General features: G+C 52.1%; 5 protein-coding genes across 5 annotated transcripts; 2 read left to right on the forward strand and 3 right to left on the reverse strand.

The window, feature by feature from the left end:
- Positions 1 to 2,120: 2,120 nt before the first annotated feature.
- On the reverse strand, positions 2,121 to 4,084 carry N0V89_005470 (uncharacterized protein; the record flags this gene model as incomplete). Its single annotated transcript, XM_056214247.1, has 2 exons — positions 2,121 to 3,976; positions 4,027 to 4,084. The coding sequence occupies 2 exons, from the start codon at positions 4,082 to 4,084 to the stop codon at positions 2,121 to 2,123; spliced, it is 1,914 nt and encodes a 637-aa protein (XP_056071514.1).
- A 546-nt stretch (positions 4,085 to 4,630) lies between these two features.
- Positions 4,631 to 9,609, forward strand: GCN2 (eukaryotic translation initiation factor 2-alpha kinase; the record flags this gene model as incomplete). Its single annotated transcript, XM_056214248.1, has 3 exons — positions 4,631 to 4,840; positions 4,929 to 6,869; positions 6,937 to 9,609. The coding sequence occupies 3 exons, from the start codon at positions 4,631 to 4,633 to the stop codon at positions 9,607 to 9,609; spliced, it is 4,824 nt and encodes a 1,607-aa protein (XP_056071515.1).
- Positions 9,610 to 13,711: 4,102 nt separating this feature from the next.
- Positions 13,712 to 15,524, reverse strand: N0V89_005472 (uncharacterized protein; the record flags this gene model as incomplete). The annotated part of the gene is made up of 3 exons (XM_056214249.1): positions 13,712 to 14,240; positions 14,296 to 15,016; positions 15,092 to 15,524. 3 exons carry the CDS (start codon positions 15,522 to 15,524, stop codon positions 13,712 to 13,714), a joined length of 1,683 nt encoding a protein of 560 aa, XP_056071516.1.
- A 1,126-nt stretch (positions 15,525 to 16,650) lies between these two features.
- Positions 16,651 to 17,876, reverse strand: N0V89_005473 (uncharacterized protein; the record flags this gene model as incomplete). The annotated part of the gene is made up of 2 exons (XM_056214250.1): positions 16,651 to 16,812; positions 16,866 to 17,876. 2 exons carry the CDS (start codon positions 17,874 to 17,876, stop codon positions 16,651 to 16,653), a joined length of 1,173 nt encoding a protein of 390 aa, XP_056071517.1.
- Positions 17,877 to 19,971: 2,095 nt separating this feature from the next.
- Positions 19,972 to 20,514, forward strand: N0V89_005474 (uncharacterized protein; the record flags this gene model as incomplete). Its single annotated transcript, XM_056214251.1, has 1 exon — positions 19,972 to 20,514. One exon carries the CDS (start codon positions 19,972 to 19,974, stop codon positions 20,512 to 20,514), a length of 543 nt encoding a protein of 180 aa, XP_056071518.1.
- Between the last annotated feature and the right edge of the window lie 102 nt (positions 20,515 to 20,616).

The raw sequence follows: 20,616 nt of genomic DNA on the forward strand, positions 1-20,616 counted from the left end.
ACAAGGGCGGCGAAATTCGAGAGGCAGTTCCTGAACGATGATGCACGCCAAGGAGCTGCCCTAGCATGCACATGTGGCGTTCACTGGCACCCGTGGGACATCAAGCGTCCACGGGTATCAAGAACGCCGGCACGGAGGTTAATGCTTTGCTCCCAGAATTACTCACATAACAGTCCCGTGAGGTGTGAAGCTACTTCGTGCTCCCCAAATCGATAAATATATCCCATCTGGCTGACGCACTTTCTTGGTCGCCAAATGCGCACGTGATCACGCGCCGGACCATGACGCGCTTCTACCCGCGAATACAGGCACAGAAACAATGACTATTGTTGATCACCACGCAGTGTTGTGCAACCAGCCATCAACTCGCACGCGTTTGTGTCTTCTCCGCGAGCGACTTCCCATCCTGCTTTTCTCCGCATCTTGCGTTGCCACCGTATGGGTTCTTGATCGATGATGCGGGCCCATAGATCCTATAAAATCAACCTTCACTTCAACTTCGAGTGTCTAATCGCTAGTAGAGTTCACGAATAAAATGCGACGTCACCCAGACGTCCTCTTTTGCGTTCTTCTGGAAGGGCGGCATCAACTGCGCAGAGCCACCAGCACCGCCCTTACAAATCAATATGACTCTTCAATGTGGCTATACCACAGCCTACAATGTCAGCTCGCACACGCCTGCTAAAAAATAAAGCACTCGTCCGAGTTATAAACCGTCACAGACCCCTGGCATACTGACTAGAAAGCTTTCTGACTTCTCTATCCGCAATTTCGTCGAAATGGGCAAAAACGCGCCCACGCGTGCGCACATGATCAGCCCTGCGCCGATCCCTGCATCTGCCGATCATCGTCCGAAAAATGTTGATGCGCCTGCAACCAGTAACGACAACGACAACACCAATTCCTCACAAACCAACTTCCTAGCTCCACTTACGAACCCAGGATCGCGAAAAGAAAGACGCAGCCAGAATAAACACGCCCTTTTTCCTACTCCGCCTTCTAGCGACACGATATCACGCACTAAACCCACACCCCCCAACAACCCAGCGCGCGGCGCCCACGAACCCAGCATCAGCCTCTCCACATCCTCCTCCATACCTGGTCCAATGTCCAAGAATGCCGCGCAAAAAGCCTACCCCCTCCTCGTCTGCTCCATGGGCAATCCTGGCTCTACCTACGCACACACCCTGCACTCCGCAGGTCACACCATAACCTCCCACATCTCGTCCGTAAAACACTATCGACCCTTTACAAAAGGGCTCTCCGGTCTCGTCGCCCGACCTGACAATACAACCTATTCCTTCGGTCCGATACAAGGGTTCAGAAGAACGCAGGACCCCGGTCCGCCCGCCGGAGACGATGACTGGACGTTGTGGCAGAGCACGTCGCTCATGAACGTCAGTGGGCGCGGCGTGGCGAGGGCGTGGCGCGAGTTTTCGCAAGAATTGGCAAGGCAAGGTCGTGGAGAGGGGAGACTGGTGATAGTGCATGACGAGCTGGAGAGCGCGCTGGGGAAGGTCAGTGTAAAGGATGGTTCCTCGAGTGCCAAGGGACACAATGGGATTAAGAGCGCGCAGGCAAGTTTGGGGGGTGTGAAGTGGTGGCGGGTAGGTGTGGGGATTGGGCGGCCGGATAGTCGGGAGCCGGACGTCGTGGCGAATTATGTGCTGAGGAAGATGCATGCTGGGGAGATGCGGGCGATGGAGAAGGCGTGTGGGAGTGTAGTTGCGGTATTGAGAGAGATTGCGGAGGGGAAGCGGTAGGAGACTCGCGAGACTGGATGTAAGATGGGAGAGGAAGACTTTGCATAGCGGGCGTTTTGCGCGGCATTGGCATAAGGATAGAAGTTGATACCCTGCTCGAGCAATCGCATAACACATAGACTTGTACAATACGACAGAAGCTTGAAGAAGATCATTCAATGGATATCAATGTCCTGGTATCAAGCAATACTCCAAACAATGCAGCCATACCTATACCGTGGCGAAGCCAGACAATACATGCCTGGGCCTGTGCAATAACCACCAACCGCAAACGCCTTCCAAACAAGATAAACCCATGTAAACCGTAATCCAATAAACAATACAAGTGTGTCCAACAGAATGGCTCTCTGAGCCGAATCACTTGGCCAGCAACTTCTTCTGCTTCCGCTCCGCTAATCTCCTCCTTGCCTCCTCTTTGCGATCGACCGGTAGTGTCTGCCAACGCTCTTTCTTCTCCTCCGAAGATCCCTCCGCATGGTGACCAGTAATCTTAGAGATGTCAAACTTCGGATCTGTAGGCGAGGTACTGGACGCCTTGATGTCCTCAATATTACGAGCGTTTGTCGTCAGCTTTTCACTAGCTTTGGCTGGAGCTTGTGTAGTCTCGGTGCTACTCGTGGCGACTCTGGGCTTCTCGGACTTGCTGGCCTTGACTATGAGTGCCTCTGGAATTGGTTTGAACAAGTCAGATTCTTCAGTTCTGTGGGATCGTCTCGGCCGCTCGGCCGTTGGAGCTTGGGATATGGATTTTGAAGGTTCGTGGCGGCGGGTGTGCATAGGTCTGGTAGGCCTGGAATGAGACCCACTACCTCCACCCACTGGAAGTGCCAGCCTATCGTATGGTGCAATCGAACTTTCGTCGGCGCCCATCATCCATGGATCGGGTGAAGGCTGCGGAAGCGGACTTGAAGGAGCGGCCGGAGCGGGTGATTTGGGTGGTGGATTCTGCTGGCTCACATTATGTTTGCGGATACTGAGGCTCGAGGTCGAGGCAGGTTCCGCAGACTTCAAAGCGGATGCCGATATTGCGGCAGGTGCGGCTTCGTGAGCTGCGATGCGTGGTGGTCTCCCTAATATTGTTGATACGTCTCCAGCTGCCACACCTAGCCGTGGTGTCACTGAGAGCGACGCTTGCGGCACGGATGATGATGGCTCTGGCATAGTCTGACGTCGGACATGACGAGGCTTAGGTGGAGAGTTTTCTTTGCCGATCGATACGACACGAACTTTCTGAGAAAGATACGAAGCATCCGCAAGTCTGTCCTGCTCAGCTCGTAAGGCTTCTGAGTTTTTGCCGGTATCTTCGAATATTTGGAACGAAGACGACGACTTGACTTCCTGCAAGTCAGACGACGTTGCAGTCAGCGACTTCTCCAAGGTCGCGATGCGGTTCTTGAGTGCTGTAATCTCGATGCCTGCAGACAGCTTCTCGGCCATGGCTTGGCGAAGTCGCTCTTGGTAATCCTTATTTTGCTGCTCCAGCTCTTGTTCGCGCCGCCGAAATCGTTTTCGTTCTTGCTCAAGCTTCGTGAACAGCTCCGTGACCTCACCGTCCTTCTTCATGGCATAGTTCTTAGCTAGCTGCTGTTTGGCAATCAGCTTCTTCACCTCTTTTTCGCTCCGCGCAGTGTATTCCTCATATTGCTCCTTCCAGTATTTGCCAGAGTCCGAGCGCGGTGCGCCAAGGTCCATTGTGATATCGCTGTCATCTCTTGCTTTCGGTTTCTGGCCGCTCCTCGGCTGGGTAGTAGTCCTTGCATCCATCAGTGCTGCCGTGAGCTTCGTGCGAGGTTTCTGTTCGCTATCTGCAGTCGGTTTTAGCTCTGTACCAGGAGTCCATGGGCTTGGGAATTTGCCCGGACAGTCACTAGGCATGCCGCTACGACCAGCATTGCCTCGCCTTCCTTCGTTGTCAACCACGTGTGCACCGAACTTGACCGACTTGCGTCCCTTGTTCGCGGTCCCCGGGGTCATCAAGATGCCTCCAGGCAACTTGGACGGCGAGACAGGCGGCGCATCTTCCTTTGGAGCGGCGATTACAGGTACTTTCGAAGTCGCGAGGTCTGGCGATTGCTTCTTTTGCAACCTCTTGCCTGCGTTATTCGTGTCGTCTACGGCCGGGGTTCCGAACACGGCGCGCTTGAGGGCCTTCACGGCGAACTGATGTGCGGGCGTCTCCGGCGCGTCGATAAAAGTGTTTTCGTACCCATGGTCTGAACAGTTAGCTTTGCATGCGCGGCGCGTGGAGGTGCGATCCGCGTACCTGGCTGCAGGTCTTCGATCGCATTGGTAATGCGCGGGCCTGTTATCCAGGAAAACATTGCGCCCACCTAGTGATGGCACGCGTAGACTGTCAGATTGGTGTCGAGAGGAATTAAGCGCCTAGTATTGCTCGTAGAGCCCTCGTAAATTCGATTGCGGGTTTGTTTGGCGGCTTGTTTACTATCTGAAGCGAAGGGCGGGCGGGGTGCTCACGTCACCAAAACGCGGCTTTTGTCGAGGGAAGAGTGACCAGATAGGCTTCCATGAATCGCGTAATCGATCTTCTGGCAAGTCGACGAGAAGAGAGAGAAGTGGCCTTCCAGCGCCGTTTGTTGTGTGTCGTGACCCACTCAAGCATGGAAGTCGCGTCGGGCACCCTAGCGTCAAAGCGGGATGGCGCGCATGCCGCATTGTGGGGTGCCACCGCTACTTTCCATGAGCTGGCGGCGAAGAAAGGTTGTCCAGCTCATCCCTCCACAGCAACAAAACCTGCAGCAGTGAAAAGCACCATGTCTGCAGTGTGAAGGGCGGCAGCTTCGGCTGCCCTGTCTCCCCTACGTCAACGCCCATGTTGACTCATTGTACCACTTACGACACAGCCAAAAATGGCCCCGCCAAAAACACCGCGAACCAAATCACAGTCAGATGTATCCACGCCGTATAGCATGGCTCCCACCGCCGGGCGCTCTGCAAGCGATGTCCAGGCCGCGCAGCCCTCGGAAGCACTTTCGCAGGCCCAAGAAGATGAACGCGAAGTCTTGAAAGCCATTTTCATGGACGACTACCAGGAAGTCGAGGCTAAAGGTTCATGGGGTGTAAGTACACAATCGCTCTAAATGCGCCATGCGTTCAGCGCGAATCGTTCGCAACCTCACGTGCAGACAGGTGCTAAATCGAGCCTAGAAAACTACCGACAGAGTACTTCGGTTGAAACTCCGAGCTTTCTCTAACGAGGACATATCCTGCACCTTATGTGCGAAGATCACAGCCACATATCCCAAGTCTTTGCCCATCCTCACTTTGGAAGACACGGGTCATCTGCGACTCAAGACTCTTCAAGCGTTGCAGGCTACGCTCAAAAAGCGGCCGAGAGAGCTGGTTGGTGAAGTAATGCTGCACGATATTGCCACATCAATTCAAGACATCTTAGAAGATGAGATCGCAGTTCGAGAGAACGATGGCACTTTCGCAAACTTAGAAGCCGAGCGAGCTGTGCAGGAAGCAGCTGCAGTTGAGCTCGCGAAACAGCACGAGGAAGAACTCCAGAAGAAGCGGAATGAAGCGAAGGCCGAAGAGGACCGCGCCCTGCAACAGATGGTCAATGACGAAATGAGACGGAAAGAGCTGATGGCGAAGCGCCGTAACCGCATATCGACCATCACACCCACCCCTTCTTTCCAAAACGCCCACAATGGAAGCCACGTATCTTTTGACAGGGTTATCGAGCTGCAGTATGATGGAAAGACCACCGAATGCACTGCGGTAGAAGGACTGCTGCCATTCCGCGAAGGCCCGGTCACTGAGCAGCTGCTCGTGAAACCCGTTGGAGACGGCGATGCGATCACTCTGGTTATGAAGCGCGTTCGAGTCGGCGCCGAGAAACCGTCAGATGCCGCCCAGCTAAAACGAGCTATAACCGATTTCGAAGAAGAGATGGAAGAGATAAAGAAGCTACGCCAGTCCACTATCTTAAGCGTCTTTGACTTCAAGATCGAGCAATTGCCTGAAGCTGTATGGGAGATCAATGTGCTCTTTGAATTCGGTGACAAAGGCTCGCTAGGTGAGAAGCTGGATGATGACGGTCAAATCGCTGTCGCAAGGGTGAGATCGTGGACCGTAGATCTCTTAGAGGCGCTCGATTACTACCATCGGAACGGCATCATACACAAACGAATTCATCCGCACAACATCTTACTACACAAATCATCGACCGGAGGCATAGCCGTGAAGCTAGCTGATGCCGGTTTCCAAGAGACGTTGCATAGCCTGAAAAACTTCGGTCGTACAGGTCAGCCTTTCGTCGCCTCTCGATCGGCATTCTGGATTCCGGCCGAATTAGCCCAAGAGGTACGGCGATCACGCAAGACTGACGTTTGGGATTTGGGAGTTGTGTTCCTCCAGATGCTTTTCGGCTTAGACGTTCCGCAGAAGTATAACTCCCCCAAGGATCTGTCCGATGCACTTGGTTGTTCTGAGCCTCTGCAAGAAATTCTTAGGAAGTTTTTCAAACCTGATCCGAAGAAGCGACCTTCTGCATTCGACTTAATCCCGTGCGAATTCCTGCGCGACGACGTGCCAGTATACGAACAGCCACCCACACCGATGCGATCTCGACATTCTTCGACTTCGTTAGCACATTATCATTTGCGTCGCGAATCTTCCACTGGAGTCGGAGGCATGACATATTCCCGCTACACGAGCGACTGGGTTGAACAAGATCGCTTAGGCAAAGGAGGCTATGGCGAAGTGGTCAAGGCTCGTAACAAAGTCGATGGACGAATCTACGCTATTAAAAAGATCCGGCAAAAGACGGCCTCAGCGCTCACCGAAGTCTTGTCTGAGGTCATGCTGTTATCCCGGCTGAATCACCCCTGTGTCGTTCGCTATTACACAGCCTGGCCCGAGGAGGAGACAATGACAATGTCCGATTCTGATGATGAGGGTGAATCTACTACATTCGATGCGGACGATTCCGGGTCAGAATCAGATATCTCACCTGGTGACACCGGCGCGAGTGGTTACGGGGCGAGCACCGGAGGTCTGGACTTTATCAGCTCAAGTGGGTACCCAAAGATCGAATTCGGTTCTGATGACGAGTATGCGAACAATGACGACGGTGCCATCGTATTCGGATCAGATACAGGCAAGCGACACATGTCCCTCATACGTTGAAAGCTAACACGGCCCAGAGGACGACGCTAGCGTGGCTGATGCTCACTCACCTATCGCAAAGAAACGAACTGCTTCGACTTCGATGCCTCAGCGGCCTGCGAGGACCATCTTGTACATTCAAATGGAACTTTGTGAGAAGCAGACATTACGAGACTTGATTCGCCGGGGCCTGTATGACGATCCTGATGAGGTCTGGCGACTGTTCCGTCAGATGTTGGAAGGTCTGGCCCATATCCACAGCCACGGTATCATTCACCGCGATTTGAAGCCCGATAATATCTTCATCGACATGGCCAAAGTCCCAAAGATTGGCGACTTCGGTCTTGCAACGAGCGGACAGTATCAGAGGTTAGACCGTAAGGCGTCAACTGGAATACTGCCCGAGAGCGACATGACACGCAGCATCGGTACGGCACTGTATGTTGCACCCGAGTTGAGATCGAGTGTAACCGGTAACTACAACGACAAGGTCGACATGTACTCGATGGGTATTATTTTCTTCGAAATGTGCTACCCTCTGAATACTGGCATGGAGCGAGACCAAGTCCTCCGGCAGTTGCGCGAACGAAAGCATACGCTCCCTCCAGAGTTCGAAACCCAGGAAAAGTCCTTACAAGGCAACATCATCACTTCGCTCATCAGTCATCGCCCCAGCGAACGACCGAGCTGTGCTGAGCTCCTGCGAAGTGGCAAGGTGCCTCTGCAGATTGAAGACGAAGCTGTCAAAGAAGCATTGAAAGCACTATCTGACCGGAATTCGCCTCACTATACAAAGATGATGGCAGCATTGTTCTCTCAAAAGCCTGACACTCAAGCGAAAGATTATGCCTGGGATATGGGCAACAGCGCTGGTGCGCAGAACATTCAGGCGAACGATATTCTTCTGCAGAATCTGGTCAAGAGCCGGCTTGGCTTGGTCTTCCGCGGCCACGGTGCAGTCGAAGTACAACGCCAATTACTCCTCCCATGGTCTGATCATTATGCGAACAAGCATGTCGTCAAGCTGTTCGATCCATCTGGTACGCTAGTACAGCTGCCATATGACTTGACATTGCCGTACGCCCGCAGCATAGGCCGTGGTGCTCCGTTCTTGGAGAAGACTTTCACCATTGGCTCCGTCTATCGCGACAACTACGGTGGAGCTCCTCGTAGCAGTGGAGAAGCCGATTTCGACATACTTTCGTACGATACATTAGACCTCGCTTTGAAAGAGTCTGAAGTGTTAAAGGTTGTCGACGAGATCATTGACGAATTTCCTTCTCTAGCTTCTGCCCAGATGTGTTTTCACATTAATCATGCTGACCTCTTGGACATAATCATGGATTTTTGCAGGATCAATGCCCCTCGACGTCCGGCGGTCAAAGAAGTTCTCAGCAAATTGAATATCGACAAGTTCAAGTGGCAGAATATCAAAAACGAACTGCGAGCCCCAGAAATCGGCGTATCGTCAACTTCGCTCGACGACCTTGCCCGGTTCGATTGGCGGGACACACCTGACAAGGCATTCGCCAAGTTGCGCAGGATCTTTGAGGGGACGAAGTATCTGGACCGGACGCGCGCAATCTTTTCTCATCTGTCTTCTGTGGTCAGCTATATGAAGCACTGGAACATCAAACGCAAGGTCTACATCAACGCTCTCAGCAGCTTCAACGAAAAATTCTATTCTGGGGGTGTTCTCTTCCAGTGCCTATTTGACGGAAAGAAGCGTGAAGTCCTTGCTGCTGGCGGTAGATATGACAAACTCATTCAAGAGTATCGCCCTAAAGGTCCTGGGCATGCTCACCCTGCCGCGGCATATCATGGTGTCGGTGTCAACATCGGGTGGGATCGTCTTGTCAACTCCATGATGCGATATTTGAAGAGACCAGAGAGATCTGCTTTTCTTAGGAAACAGGCTGAGGAGGATACGCCAGCAGTGTCATGGATGCCAAGACGATGCGACTGTCTCGTTGCCAGCTTTGACTCTGCAGTTCTCCGCTCTACGGGCGTGAAGATGGTCGCTGAGCTCATCGCTAACGGCTACACAGCGGAACTGGCAATAGATGCGCATTCGGTAGAGGACCTGCTTCGTCACTATAGAGATGATCGGCATAGCTGGCTCATCGTGATCAAGCACGGCATCGCACCGGACAAGCCTGATCTCAAAGTAAAGAGCATCGCAAAGAAGGAAGATACGGATCTCCGAAGCGCGGACCTACTCAACTACCTTCGCAACGAGCTACGTGATAGGGAGGCACGTGAAGGAACGGCTGCTCAACGTCTCACAAAAGCATTACCTACGACATCTTCCTCCACCACGGCGGCTAAAGCTAGCGTAGATGTGCTCATGTCACACCATCGGTCCAAGAAGAGTAACAAATGGAGTATCGTAGAAGCTGCACAATCTCGTTCGGCGGAGCTCCTGACGGCTTTCCAGGGCGCACCAATCGCGGCGATCGAGACGAAAGATGAAGTGATGAACTCGATCCACGAGACTCGATTGAGCGATCCAGATAGTTGGCGAAGGGTCATCCAGAATCTGCCCCTTGCAGAAAGGAAGTATCTCCAGGAGCTGCATGACTTATTGCTCAAGTACGCGGCAAGATGGAAGGAGATGGTCAACGAAGGATCTGCGAGGAGTGGAGAGGGTGGGAAGGCTTTTGTATACAACTTCAGGACGGGTGGGTGTTTGCTGTATGACTTGGAGAGCTAAGTCAGGGGGTAAGATTTGATTGTGTATTGGCGATGACGTGATGGTTATATGAATGACGACTATACGAGCATGACCGTCTTCGGCTGGGTCATCAGCAATTGGCATGTTCTCTTCTGCGGTTATGCATGCCCTGAAACACCATATATGCATGTTAGACGACCTGGAGCATACCGAATTGTCTCTCATGGTCAATTCCCAGGCCCGCGGAAGTGAAGCACGTGCTTACCGTGCCTGTGATCCAGCTGCATGGGAGATTGCCTCGAGCAGGGTAAGACGGAACCCAAGGAATTGGGTTTGAGAGGATGACCCAGATATGCGTTGTCCTTAGGGCTCCTGACGTCTGGCCAGAGCTATTAATTCACACTTGGGGTGCTGTTTCTCGTGCAGCTCGCTTACTCTACCCGTTCAGGAAAGAGCGACACTGATGGATGAAAAGCACAATTGTCCGAACAAGTGCGCATTTGACGCGTCGCATCACGCGAGGTCCTCTCCCATCAGCCTCATTCAGATGCACATCGATCTGTGTATAGAGCCGCCTCACGGGATCGGCAAACGACGTCTGGAAGGGCTTTGCAGGGCTTGCAACTGATCGCGATGCGCTGGCCACGAGAACATTTGCGACACGTTCCTACCTGGGATGCTACGGCAAGCACCTGGATTCGCCCAGAAATGACCGGCTATGCTGCATTTCTGCCCGACACTAGGTAACCGTGCTGGTGATGCCCAATACGGCCCAGGCTGGACATTCCCCGCACCCAATCAGCTGCGCCCCAGCCCGGCTACGTGTCGATGGCCCTCGAACACGCAACTTCCACCAGGCCAATGCCCCGTTATACATAGTTTATCCCAGTCTGTGTATCCTCGTGTTCCAGTCGTGAAGCGGTCGGTGCGTGAACGTACCGCGCTCCATCTATCCATCTGACACTGACCCTTGCACCAAGCCTGCCGCTACCCATCTGCTTCGGGACGCCGTGCCCATGCACGGTGTTTCTGATGTGTTCTCCGTTCACATACATATGGTTGCCTATTCGTCTTGAGGCCGCTACTCCGCCCCAGCGGTGACCTCGTCTCATCTGTTCCTTACACCCCTCGTATTCTGCAGTCGGGTCTTCCTATTCGTAGCATCGTTTTTCGGATGAATAGGCACTCAAAACAGCCAAGCCCACTTGACATCAGATTTGAGACGTTCCTTCCGTCTTCATAAAAGCGTTCGGTAGGAACATGACCAGCCGATCATTGCCTCCAACTAACATTGGGAGGGCTTAGTATGATCTTCCCGCAAGTTCCTAATTTTCGAGCCTATCGCGACCTCTTTAATTGCTCCGACGAAACTCGACATGGACTTCATAATACGCCAACAGCTCACAAGCGACGAACTTCCGCCATGGGCCGGCATCGTTTTCAAGTATCCGGTATGTGATCCCGTACCTATGCTAAACTCTGTTGAGCGTTTCTAACAAATGTGTATTTACAGGTCGACTCCGATACACTCTCTGAAAAGCTAAGGCATGCCTATCCCGAGTGCAAAACTCTTCGGGAACGGAAACATCGAGCTGCTATTGATTTTCTGATTGCAGAGCTTTCTCGAATGCAGTCGGGAAACTCGACTACGGATTCCATCTCCTTGAACAATTTCAGATTTCCTGCACAAGAGCATGCACTGGATGCTTCCAATGTACATGTGAATGTGTTGTCTGAGGGCAGCGAAGTTTTGAGCGCTTCCGGATGCACATCCCCTTCAATAGTTGAATCCATGCTCTCTCCAAAGCTGGCAGAGCGGACGAGGAAAGAGTCTCGAGCTACCGTAGATTCGGAACACTCGCAACCCAAAACATCCCCCACTAGCGCACAGCAATTCGTTTGGAGCGCGCATGACGGCCGATCCATGCGCCCAAAAACGAAGAGAAAGATGACTGTCGAAGAACGAAGCGCGTACAAAGAGACAAGGAAACGAGGTGCATGCGACAAGTGCAGGAGGCAGAAAGGAAGAGTAGGTCTCTCTCTCGTCATTAACTTCTTTTAGAAGATCGCCCTGACCCTAGCTAGTGTACCCACATTACTGATGACAGTCACTGGCAACCAATAAGAAGGTGAGCAGCCAGTGCTACAGAATTTCGATTTGTCTTTTGACTGATGCCGACATTATCAGATCCACTGAGCTTGATGGTCCCACCCGAGAGGGCTCGAAGTCAGTCAAGTTGGAACACACTTCCGACGTCCACCACGAAACATTGAACAGGCGTGTTATCGAATGCCAGCCAGCAATTTCGAACAATCCAGTGTCACCTTATCAAAATGTTGGGCCACTTCTCAATGAGCAGCATAATGATGAACGAGCAAATGAGTACGTACAATCTCAAAATCTAATCAGCTCTTTTGCAATCCAGATGGCCAAAGATCAGGGGCCGTGGTCCACTTATGCTACCAGGAACCCCTCGGAAACTGCTTTACCTGACTATGTGCTGGATCCTAACGTCACGCATTCGCTATCTTCGCCCCAGACGCCCGTGTATGGCTTCCAGCCCGACTTGGCATTCTATGAAGGTCAATGGGATCCGAGACAGAATCAACCAAGTGAATATCCTCCACCCGGGTAAAGCTGCTGGCAGTATCACTGTGCAGGCACGTCAATTATCAGGCCCACTCCATGAGGGAAACATGTGTCCGGTCCAGAGGCTCCTGATAGATCTCAAGCCGCCCCAGGAAAGGTTGTCCTTCACAAGTGAGGTTTCGAACCATGTCAATGGTGTTTCGGCATGCCTTACTGCTCGGAACAGCGCCGGCTTCCGGTTGCATGATCCCTTCTAATTTCAGACAACAGCCGTGCTCTCACACTCGAGAGCGCCTTGAGCTGGCCATTTAAGACCTAACCAACCGAAGGTAACTGGAGGCCACAATGGACACCTTTCCGAGTTTCTATCGATGGCCGCTACTCCATGATCCGTGAGGAAATGGTTACTAACATCGCAAACATTCAACCCACCTTATGGAGAAATCTGAAGGCCACTGAAACCGCCAGGGATCGCTAAATATTAATCCGGGGATTTGCTTTCATTCTACTGCAACATACTGTGACAGACTATTTCCGTAGTTTCGCACCCCGGCCAGTTTTCCTATAATGTATCTGCACCATTTGGAGCCCAAGATCCAAAGACCGACGGAATAACACCAGGATATTTGAAGGCTTACCAAGAGCTCTGCGAAATATTTCCATATAGACCATATGGCCATTTCCCGGAAAATCCGACTCAGGCACAAGAGATATCAGTGCGCTAATATGTATAACACCCATAATGAGAACTCAATCTGGACTACCATTCCTGAGTGACAGGTCTGCGTGAGTAGGAGCTCCTTCTTTTCCTTTTTCAGGCCCTTTCTATGCACCCACTAATCCAGGTTTCGTTGCTCCTCTTTTACTACGCAGGACAGCGTACATCAGCCTATCCCTTGCGTCTGTATGCATACCCAAGGTTCTCGCTCTGCCACAACCGCTTCTTCCTTCGGTGCGGACAGCATCTTTTCAATCTTTTAACCTCTTCTACTCATCATACACCCCGTCTGTTCCACAGGGACAACATCCGGATCCCAAAAGATGCCAGTGAGCAAATGCTTCTTCTCGCACTCTTCGTTTCGCACTTTCTTTGTTGTACATCCGGCCAACACAGCCTTGTGGATCTCTTATCCGAAAATTTTCCATTTAGTCACCTGAATTCATACTGACTTTACCACAGTGAATCTCTGCCGTCATCTGCGTCGCCGCGCTCCTGTAACAGTATAAACTCCGAATGTCGGGCTCCTACCAGTACGCGCGCGAAGTCTCCGACGAACCCTAGCAGGGAAGGCTGAGGAATCAAGAGCCCGCTTTGAGCATTTCGTGGTCAGCATTTAAGTAACATTATTAATATGATGAAATAGACGGCCTGGATACACGTTGTAAGATTTTTGTTTTCGAGCGGCATTTTACATGAGGGAAAGAATGGAATTTACTAGTTCACTGATGTTGAAACGGTTTCTGCAGCTACGACTGAAAGATGATCATCGTTAACATGATTTTTGTTCAGATAAAACAGGTGATCTCTACGGACGTCTATTGTTGAGCCGTTCAACTCGACCCAGCTTCTCCAGTCTGCAGTGCTTCTGTGCCCACCTTGTTCTCCTCATCCGGAACTGTCCACATGTGCCGTGGCCGACCATATAACACCCGGGTCATCTGAGCCAACAGCCAGAAATGCGGGCCCTCCTCGCCATCTCCCAACCCACCCTGGTCGAGCCGATCGCTCATCTGATACTTTGATACCGCGCCATTTCCCGTCAAGGTGGTCAAGCGATGAGCCCAACCGTATAAGAAACTGCTCCGAGTGGCAGGAGCGCTACTCTTCGTGGCAGGGCTGTAGTAGTAGAGTTCCAAGTCTACCATCTTCTTTGCCATTGCGGGAAGCTTTGCTAGGTTTTCGTCGAGCTGACTCGACACCACGCGGATAGGCAAGTGAAGGTGGTCGGGTGCGGCATGGATGGAGAGTTTGCGCCATTCGTCGATCAAGTCTTCCGCTTTTGCGTTCGCGTGGCTTCCTCGGGCGAAAAGAACATCTGCCCGCTGTTGTTCTGTGGAGGACCCTCTCAGATCAAGAATCCTACGGGGCTGCATTAGCATCTGAATTTACCCGTAGTCTGCGTTCCATGACTTACTGATACAGTTGTTCGACAGTGTCTGTGGTACAAACCATAGGGTACGAGGCAACCGTTGGGTAGAAAACAGCTGGGAGAAACTTCTCAGCCATCTCTATCTCTATGCTCTCCCGAACCTGTCTGACTTGGTCATCTTGCAAGGTACACTCGCAATGAGAGATGTCGCTGACAAGCCCACGCAGAATTGTGTAATCCACGTTGAGGACTTGCGAGATGGATGGGATCGGTCCAGGCAGCATCCTTGGAAGCTCTACGTCCAAATCGACTGCCTCCGGTAGCTCATCAACGCATTGAAGTATTGCTCCTGTAGCACGAATTTTGTCCAAGATTGCATCGATCTCCTTCACCCGGCCAGACGCAACGCGAGTCATGACGAAGCGTATCCTTGGTGTCTGGCCTCGTATAGGGTTTGCTTTAGCGGCGCGGGCGAGCTTGTGAGCGTCTCTCAAGATCTCTAGCGCATCGTCACCATTGGTGATATTGGTGATATTCGAAGCACGTGCGACGGAATTGCAATTGTCCGAACCTTCCTCAACGTCAGAATCAGAATCATTTTGCCAGCCTAACTTTGCGAGGTCGAACAATAGCTTCTTCTCCGTAGCCGAGCATACACGAACCCACTCCAATCCATCTTGAGCAACAATGTCGACTTTAATCGCGTGATCGAAGTGCTTTGAGAAGCTGTTCTGATTTATGCCTGTCATAAGGGCCCCTTTTCTGGCTGCGGTAGAGTCACGTGATTAGTCCGGCTTTGGGAAAAGGTTCGAAGCAGGAGATATTTCCCGAACTCACTCACCCCATTTACCAAAGTGCGAAAGCCCTCCTCTTGTCTTGTACTGAAGCATACTAGATCGGTCCCAGAAGAACAGTTTTTGAAAGGCAAGTATTCCTGATGAGAGCTTCGCAACCTTCCAGAAGTTCTCTAGCTGTGCGACGTCGGGTGCAAGGTTGTCTAGTTTTGGTCCAGGCTTTTGCTTTCGTCTAGATTTATTCGAGGCGCTGACATGCTTGTTGTATGCCGCGAGCCGTTGGTTGGCAACGTTCTGTATGGTGTCATATTCGGCTGGAGGTCGCTCCAAGACCGCGGAAAGGTCTGCATGCCTTGCATGAGCTCCAGCAAGATATTTCGCGAACTCATCACGCAGAGCAGAGATACGTTGTGTCAACTCATGGTCGAGTGGTCCTTGGTTTTCTGTACCCAGAGTCGGCTCCGGCTCCGCTTCGAACATTATATACTAGGAGCACACTCGTTTCGAAAGGTCGTCATTGTAGTCGCAAGCTCGACAGTTCTGTGTCCTCGTATCTTCAGTCGGGAACCGTACTTCCCAGTCCAAAAGCGCGATGTGGGGGTGTTGAGAGTGATGTAAAGCGCCTTCGTGCGGGAGAACGCGTTCATGATAAACTAGCTGAATGCAGCCTAGCGTCATTGACAGCGATCCACTATGAGCACATACGCATCTTTACATCTCACAGCAGCCCAAGGTATAAGTCGACCTTTTGGCAGTAGCATATCCTGAGAATGGATACTAAGGATACAGTATTACATTAGCATTCAAGAAACTCATTGTAAACTGAGTTACCCTCAGGCATTTAATCCTATATAGCACTTGCTGATCTTTCTTGTTGACGAGCTGATCTTCAACTCTTAGAGGAAGTCCGAGTTGCTCCGTCGGTCTCTATATCTGGTCCCTATGAGTGGTGAAAATATGCTTAGCTGGCTGCGAACCTCGGACTAAGTCCCAATGAGACAGCCAAATCTACAGTGCATGCAGCCAACATATGGGTCGATGTTTAATAAAGTTTCCAGGATGTCATGAAGTATCAACTTTCCCTGCTACCTTATTGCGCACATATTGCCCAACCTACCCTGAAGCGATCACTCTCTCAAAGATACGACAAACATTAGACGACCTCGAAAGGGAGCCAATGCCCTTCCCCGTAGATAATTGCAGCATTCCTACGAATAGCTTTTTGCTGCCGGGGATGGGACAGCGCTACTCCCAGGGCTTTTGGCTAACCATTTAGACGACATGAGGGTGAGACATGAAATTGTGTTTGCGAACTTGGATTGGGTTTTGGGCTGGAGAAGTTTCATAGATAACGCGATTGAAGAGGGAACCAGGGCTGCGATCGAGGTGAGGAAGGAGCTGGATACATCTCAGAAGAGTAAACCCAGTCATTCATCTTCGTATAGCTTGTCATGTGCAAGTACTGTATGGTTGAACGGGAAAAGTCTTGTGCGCTTGATCGGCGACTATTATCCTTTTGCTATGCCGCTACTCTATTCATGTCTCATTGCTCGTCATCCGTAGAGCCGCTGCAACTCTTTCCATATCCCCACTCTGTCTCCAGCCACTATAGCTCGTCTTGTTCGTCCAGCTCCACTCGCCTTCTGGGTCCTTGACCTCTCTGCGCGGCGTCTACGGCTTGTATGGTCCGATCGACCACTTCGGCGTTGGCTGGACGAATGGGCATCCCTTGAGTGAACCATTCTCCAAGCAGATCCTCCTGCATTAGCTGTGTTACAATTAGCATAAAGCGTCCGCTCATTTGCCAACAATTGACATTACCTCTTCGATCCGTGATCCAAGCATCCTCTCAGCGTTTTCACGTCCATTGTTGCCATTGGCTTGCTCCTTGAGACGTCTCAGCTCCAGCCTCCTGATTGTTGTCACCTCGGGAAATGTCGTGCTCGAATCTTCCGCTTGAGGAGTCTGCGGACGTTGAGCTACTTGCTCGAATTGGGCTGGCGAAGCAGGTTGCGCAGTCTGATGGGATTGGGCTGGATGATCGGGTTGGACGGGTTTATCGGTTTCAGCTTTGTGTTCGGTGTGGACTGACTTTGCCGGTTTGTACAGGAGCCAGGTTATGAGACGGAGCAACTTGGAATAGAGCCAGCGTACCAGCCAGGCCACAAGCAGAAACATGCAAAGGAGTTCCAAGAAACCTTTGGGGCTGGTGACGATGTGGGTCTCTACAATATCGAGAGAGATACCGGATTGCGCGTGAAACCAAGGACTCCATTCGTCATGAGCGGTTGAGGAGTCTGGGGCATCGATGGCTAAGACAGGAGGGATTTGCTTCCCCGACAGGCTCGCCATTTCTGCTGCTCGAAGCCACGTCTCCTTCGATTTCGAATCGAGTTGGTTTAGTTTGTGGAGGCTATCGCAATTTCGCTCCAGGTTTTTGAAGAATTGAGCCGGGTTGATGTCATTGGGACAGAAATTGTAGAACGGAATGTTGTTGTTGATGTTGTTCGTGATGAAAGTCCGCTGGTCGACGTACACAGGTGGTGCTTCGCCTCTCATCTTCCACAACGTAGCATTGTTGGTCAACTCGGCTTGGTGCTTCTTATCCTGCACCTCTCGCAACTGAACTTGATGCATCTCATCAAGTAGCTTTTGTCGCTCACACTCCTGGTACTCGCGCAGCGCGTTCTGACTTGCTTGCAGACATGCGAGGGTGGGATGAGGGCAATTGGCAAGACGCTTTCCGAGGTGGGCGACGTGAGGGGACTCGAGATACCAAGAGAGTAGACTGATAGTCTTGAAGATGTGGAAAAAGGCATGGAGGAGCTGCATTGCTGCGGCGTGTTGAGAATGCGAGCTTTACAAGGGGGATATGTGGAAAGTGTGCGCAAAGTGGGGGTCTGGGCCAGCTTTGGGTAGAAGGTGGTTGCGAAAGTGAGGTTGAAGACTCGAAATTCAAGGCCGCGACTCGAAATATATCCACTGCGTTTGTACGGCTAGCAAAGAGTTCTTGGCATGCAATTAGGACTAGTGTACCTGGCGGTGAGAGTGACTGCGTTCGAGTGAAAGTGAATGGTGAAGACGAATTGGTCTCACGAAGGACTAAGGATCGATGACTGCTAGAACGGAGGGCTTCTGACAAAGAGATGTACTGTAACAGAATTGACTTATATTATGCATGTTGTTTGCACAACCATAACGTATCTCTGAGCCGACAAAGATGACATCACGTGATTATGCTTTCACTGCCAAGTGAGTAGCTTCCATGGCCGTACTAAGGCTCTGTGTGCTGCAAAACATTGCACAGAGAAAGCTGATATCACAAAACTGTACTCCGACCATCATATTCCCGCGGTTGTCTCATTGCTCACTTCACAAAATCATCCACAACACCCAAGGACAGCTTCACCACCTCGCCGTATCCACCCGTTTGCTCGTGTACTGCACCTAGCGTCGGTGACACGCTGCCCGCACGATTCTTCTACTGGCTAATCTCAGCACCAACAAACATTGCCTGGACGTCGGCGTGGCATCAGGCATTGGCATTGTTCTATATACCGTGGATGGTTATCTTATTTGATCCTCCACGTCGAGATATTCGCGCCTATAATGCTGTTTGAGGTTGCGAATGGTCCTTTCTTGTCTTCTTCCACGCTTCACCAGCCACACACTAGCGTCGTGAAGTTAGTCATGTCTAATGGTAGAACGCCCAATGCTGTTTATCAAGAAGAAAAGGTAATCAAGAACGTGAAATTAGTACGCCGAGCATGCCGCGGTGCGAAACAGGACGAAAAAAGCGCAAAGCTCGGCGTGGTGATCAGGCTGCGGTTGATTGGATGGGGCGGACTGGTGCTGCAATTAAACGATGTTCCGAGAGTGGGAAAGGGACAGAAGGAAACAAGTGTTTCAAGAAGCAGCAGCGAAGGGAAACGAAAGGGCAGTAGGAGATTGATAAGGGACAAGAAACAGAGATGGGTATCTCCATACACTGACGCGGAGAATAACACCATGTATACGCTATACGCCGGGCCGCAAAACGCACTAGAAACACCGCTCCGGGAATCAAGTGGGCTTTGTACAACCCAGGAGGACCCATTGGACCCATCTCTCCGCGCACCCTCGGCAATCTCCCGCGCAGAAGAAGCACAAGAAAAGTAAGAGTTTCAACAATACCCATGGACGGCTTGGCGACGCGTGGTAATATGTGGACGCCTCCCTGTCTTAACAGAAGCGAGATGACGGGTCGGCAAGCGAGGGTGAATGAGCGCGTGGGCGAACAGCACCGCGTCGCGGAGCGGGACCCGCTTCTTCGGTCGCCTCGGCTCGGGAGGCGTGGGACATGGTTTCTGGATTCGTAGGGCTCTGTCTCAAAGTCGTGGTCAACATGTCGGTGTTGGGTTCGCAGCGCCTGCAATGTCGCGTGCTGCCGGCGGCCTGACAGATGACATGCACGACACACAACATCGGCAGGTACGAGGGAAACGTTGGACGAAACTCGGGACAGGCGAGGCGCGCAACGAAACGGCGGAAATTTCGAAACGGGGTGCGATGAGGCAACTCGTGTGGTGTGAGGGGCATGTCGCCCGGTTAGACTTGCTACGGGAGAGGCGCACGGATGCGTAGAGCCATAGCAGCGCCGTTACACGACTGCGTAATACGCCGCGGCCGCCAGACGGCACAGTGTGCAGCCTGAGACAAGACGACGTTGCGCTTTGCGTTGCCTGCGCCATGCTGGACATATATTAGGTTGAGAGCAATCTCACTCGCGGGTGTACTGCTCTCAGCTAGGCCCCGCTTTACCTTCCCCCGTGCATCCTGCTCTGTTGTCCCGCATTCGTAGCATAGTTTAAGGCGTCCTTTCCTTTATTCTGTATCATACCATTCAGATATACCCCCCGACTGTACAATACACGCTACGCCGCACACGATGCTCGACGCACTCCCGTCGCCGACACGGTCGCTCGACGATCTGAGCAGGGAGGAACGCGCCTTCACATTCGCCCACTTCACGTGCGAACACGCCTGGGTCATTGGGAATATCCTGCGCAATGCCTTGAGGACCGCAGACTGCCCCGCCATCATCCACATCTCGCTATCGTCGTCGCAGACCCTGTTCCACTCGCCTTCCATGCCCGGCTGTATGCCCGACGACGAAGCCCAGACACGCCGGAAAGCTGCCACCGTTCTGCGCTGGGGCCACTCGACGTGGTATCTGCACTGCAAGTTTAACGGGGACGAGAGGAGATTTGGAGAGAACTCTGGCCTCGCAGTCGACGAGAGAGCTAAATATAGCTTGGAAGGGGGCGGCTACCCTGTCTTCGTAAAAGGTTTCGAGGGTGTGGCTGCTGCGGTAGTGATAGCCGGTTTGGACGGCGAACAGGCGCATATGGTGCTGCTGAAGGCGCTCGAGGAGTACAGGGAGCTGAGGAACGATTTCCGAAGCCCGATGAGGAGCATGACTGTCAAGTGACTCCATGGCGGCGCAGAGAAAGAGCATGGGATGGGCTTGGGCATCCAGGCGCCGGCGCAACCTCCGAAAACGAGAAACAGGAGTGCGAGTGGGAACGTCCTG

Source organism: Didymosphaeria variabile (assembly GCF_027946475.1).
Source record: "Didymosphaeria variabile strain IMI 356815 chromosome Unknown scaffold_4, whole genome shotgun sequence".
NCBI lineage: Eukaryota > Fungi > Ascomycota > Dothideomycetes > Pleosporales > Didymosphaeriaceae > Didymosphaeria > Didymosphaeria variabile.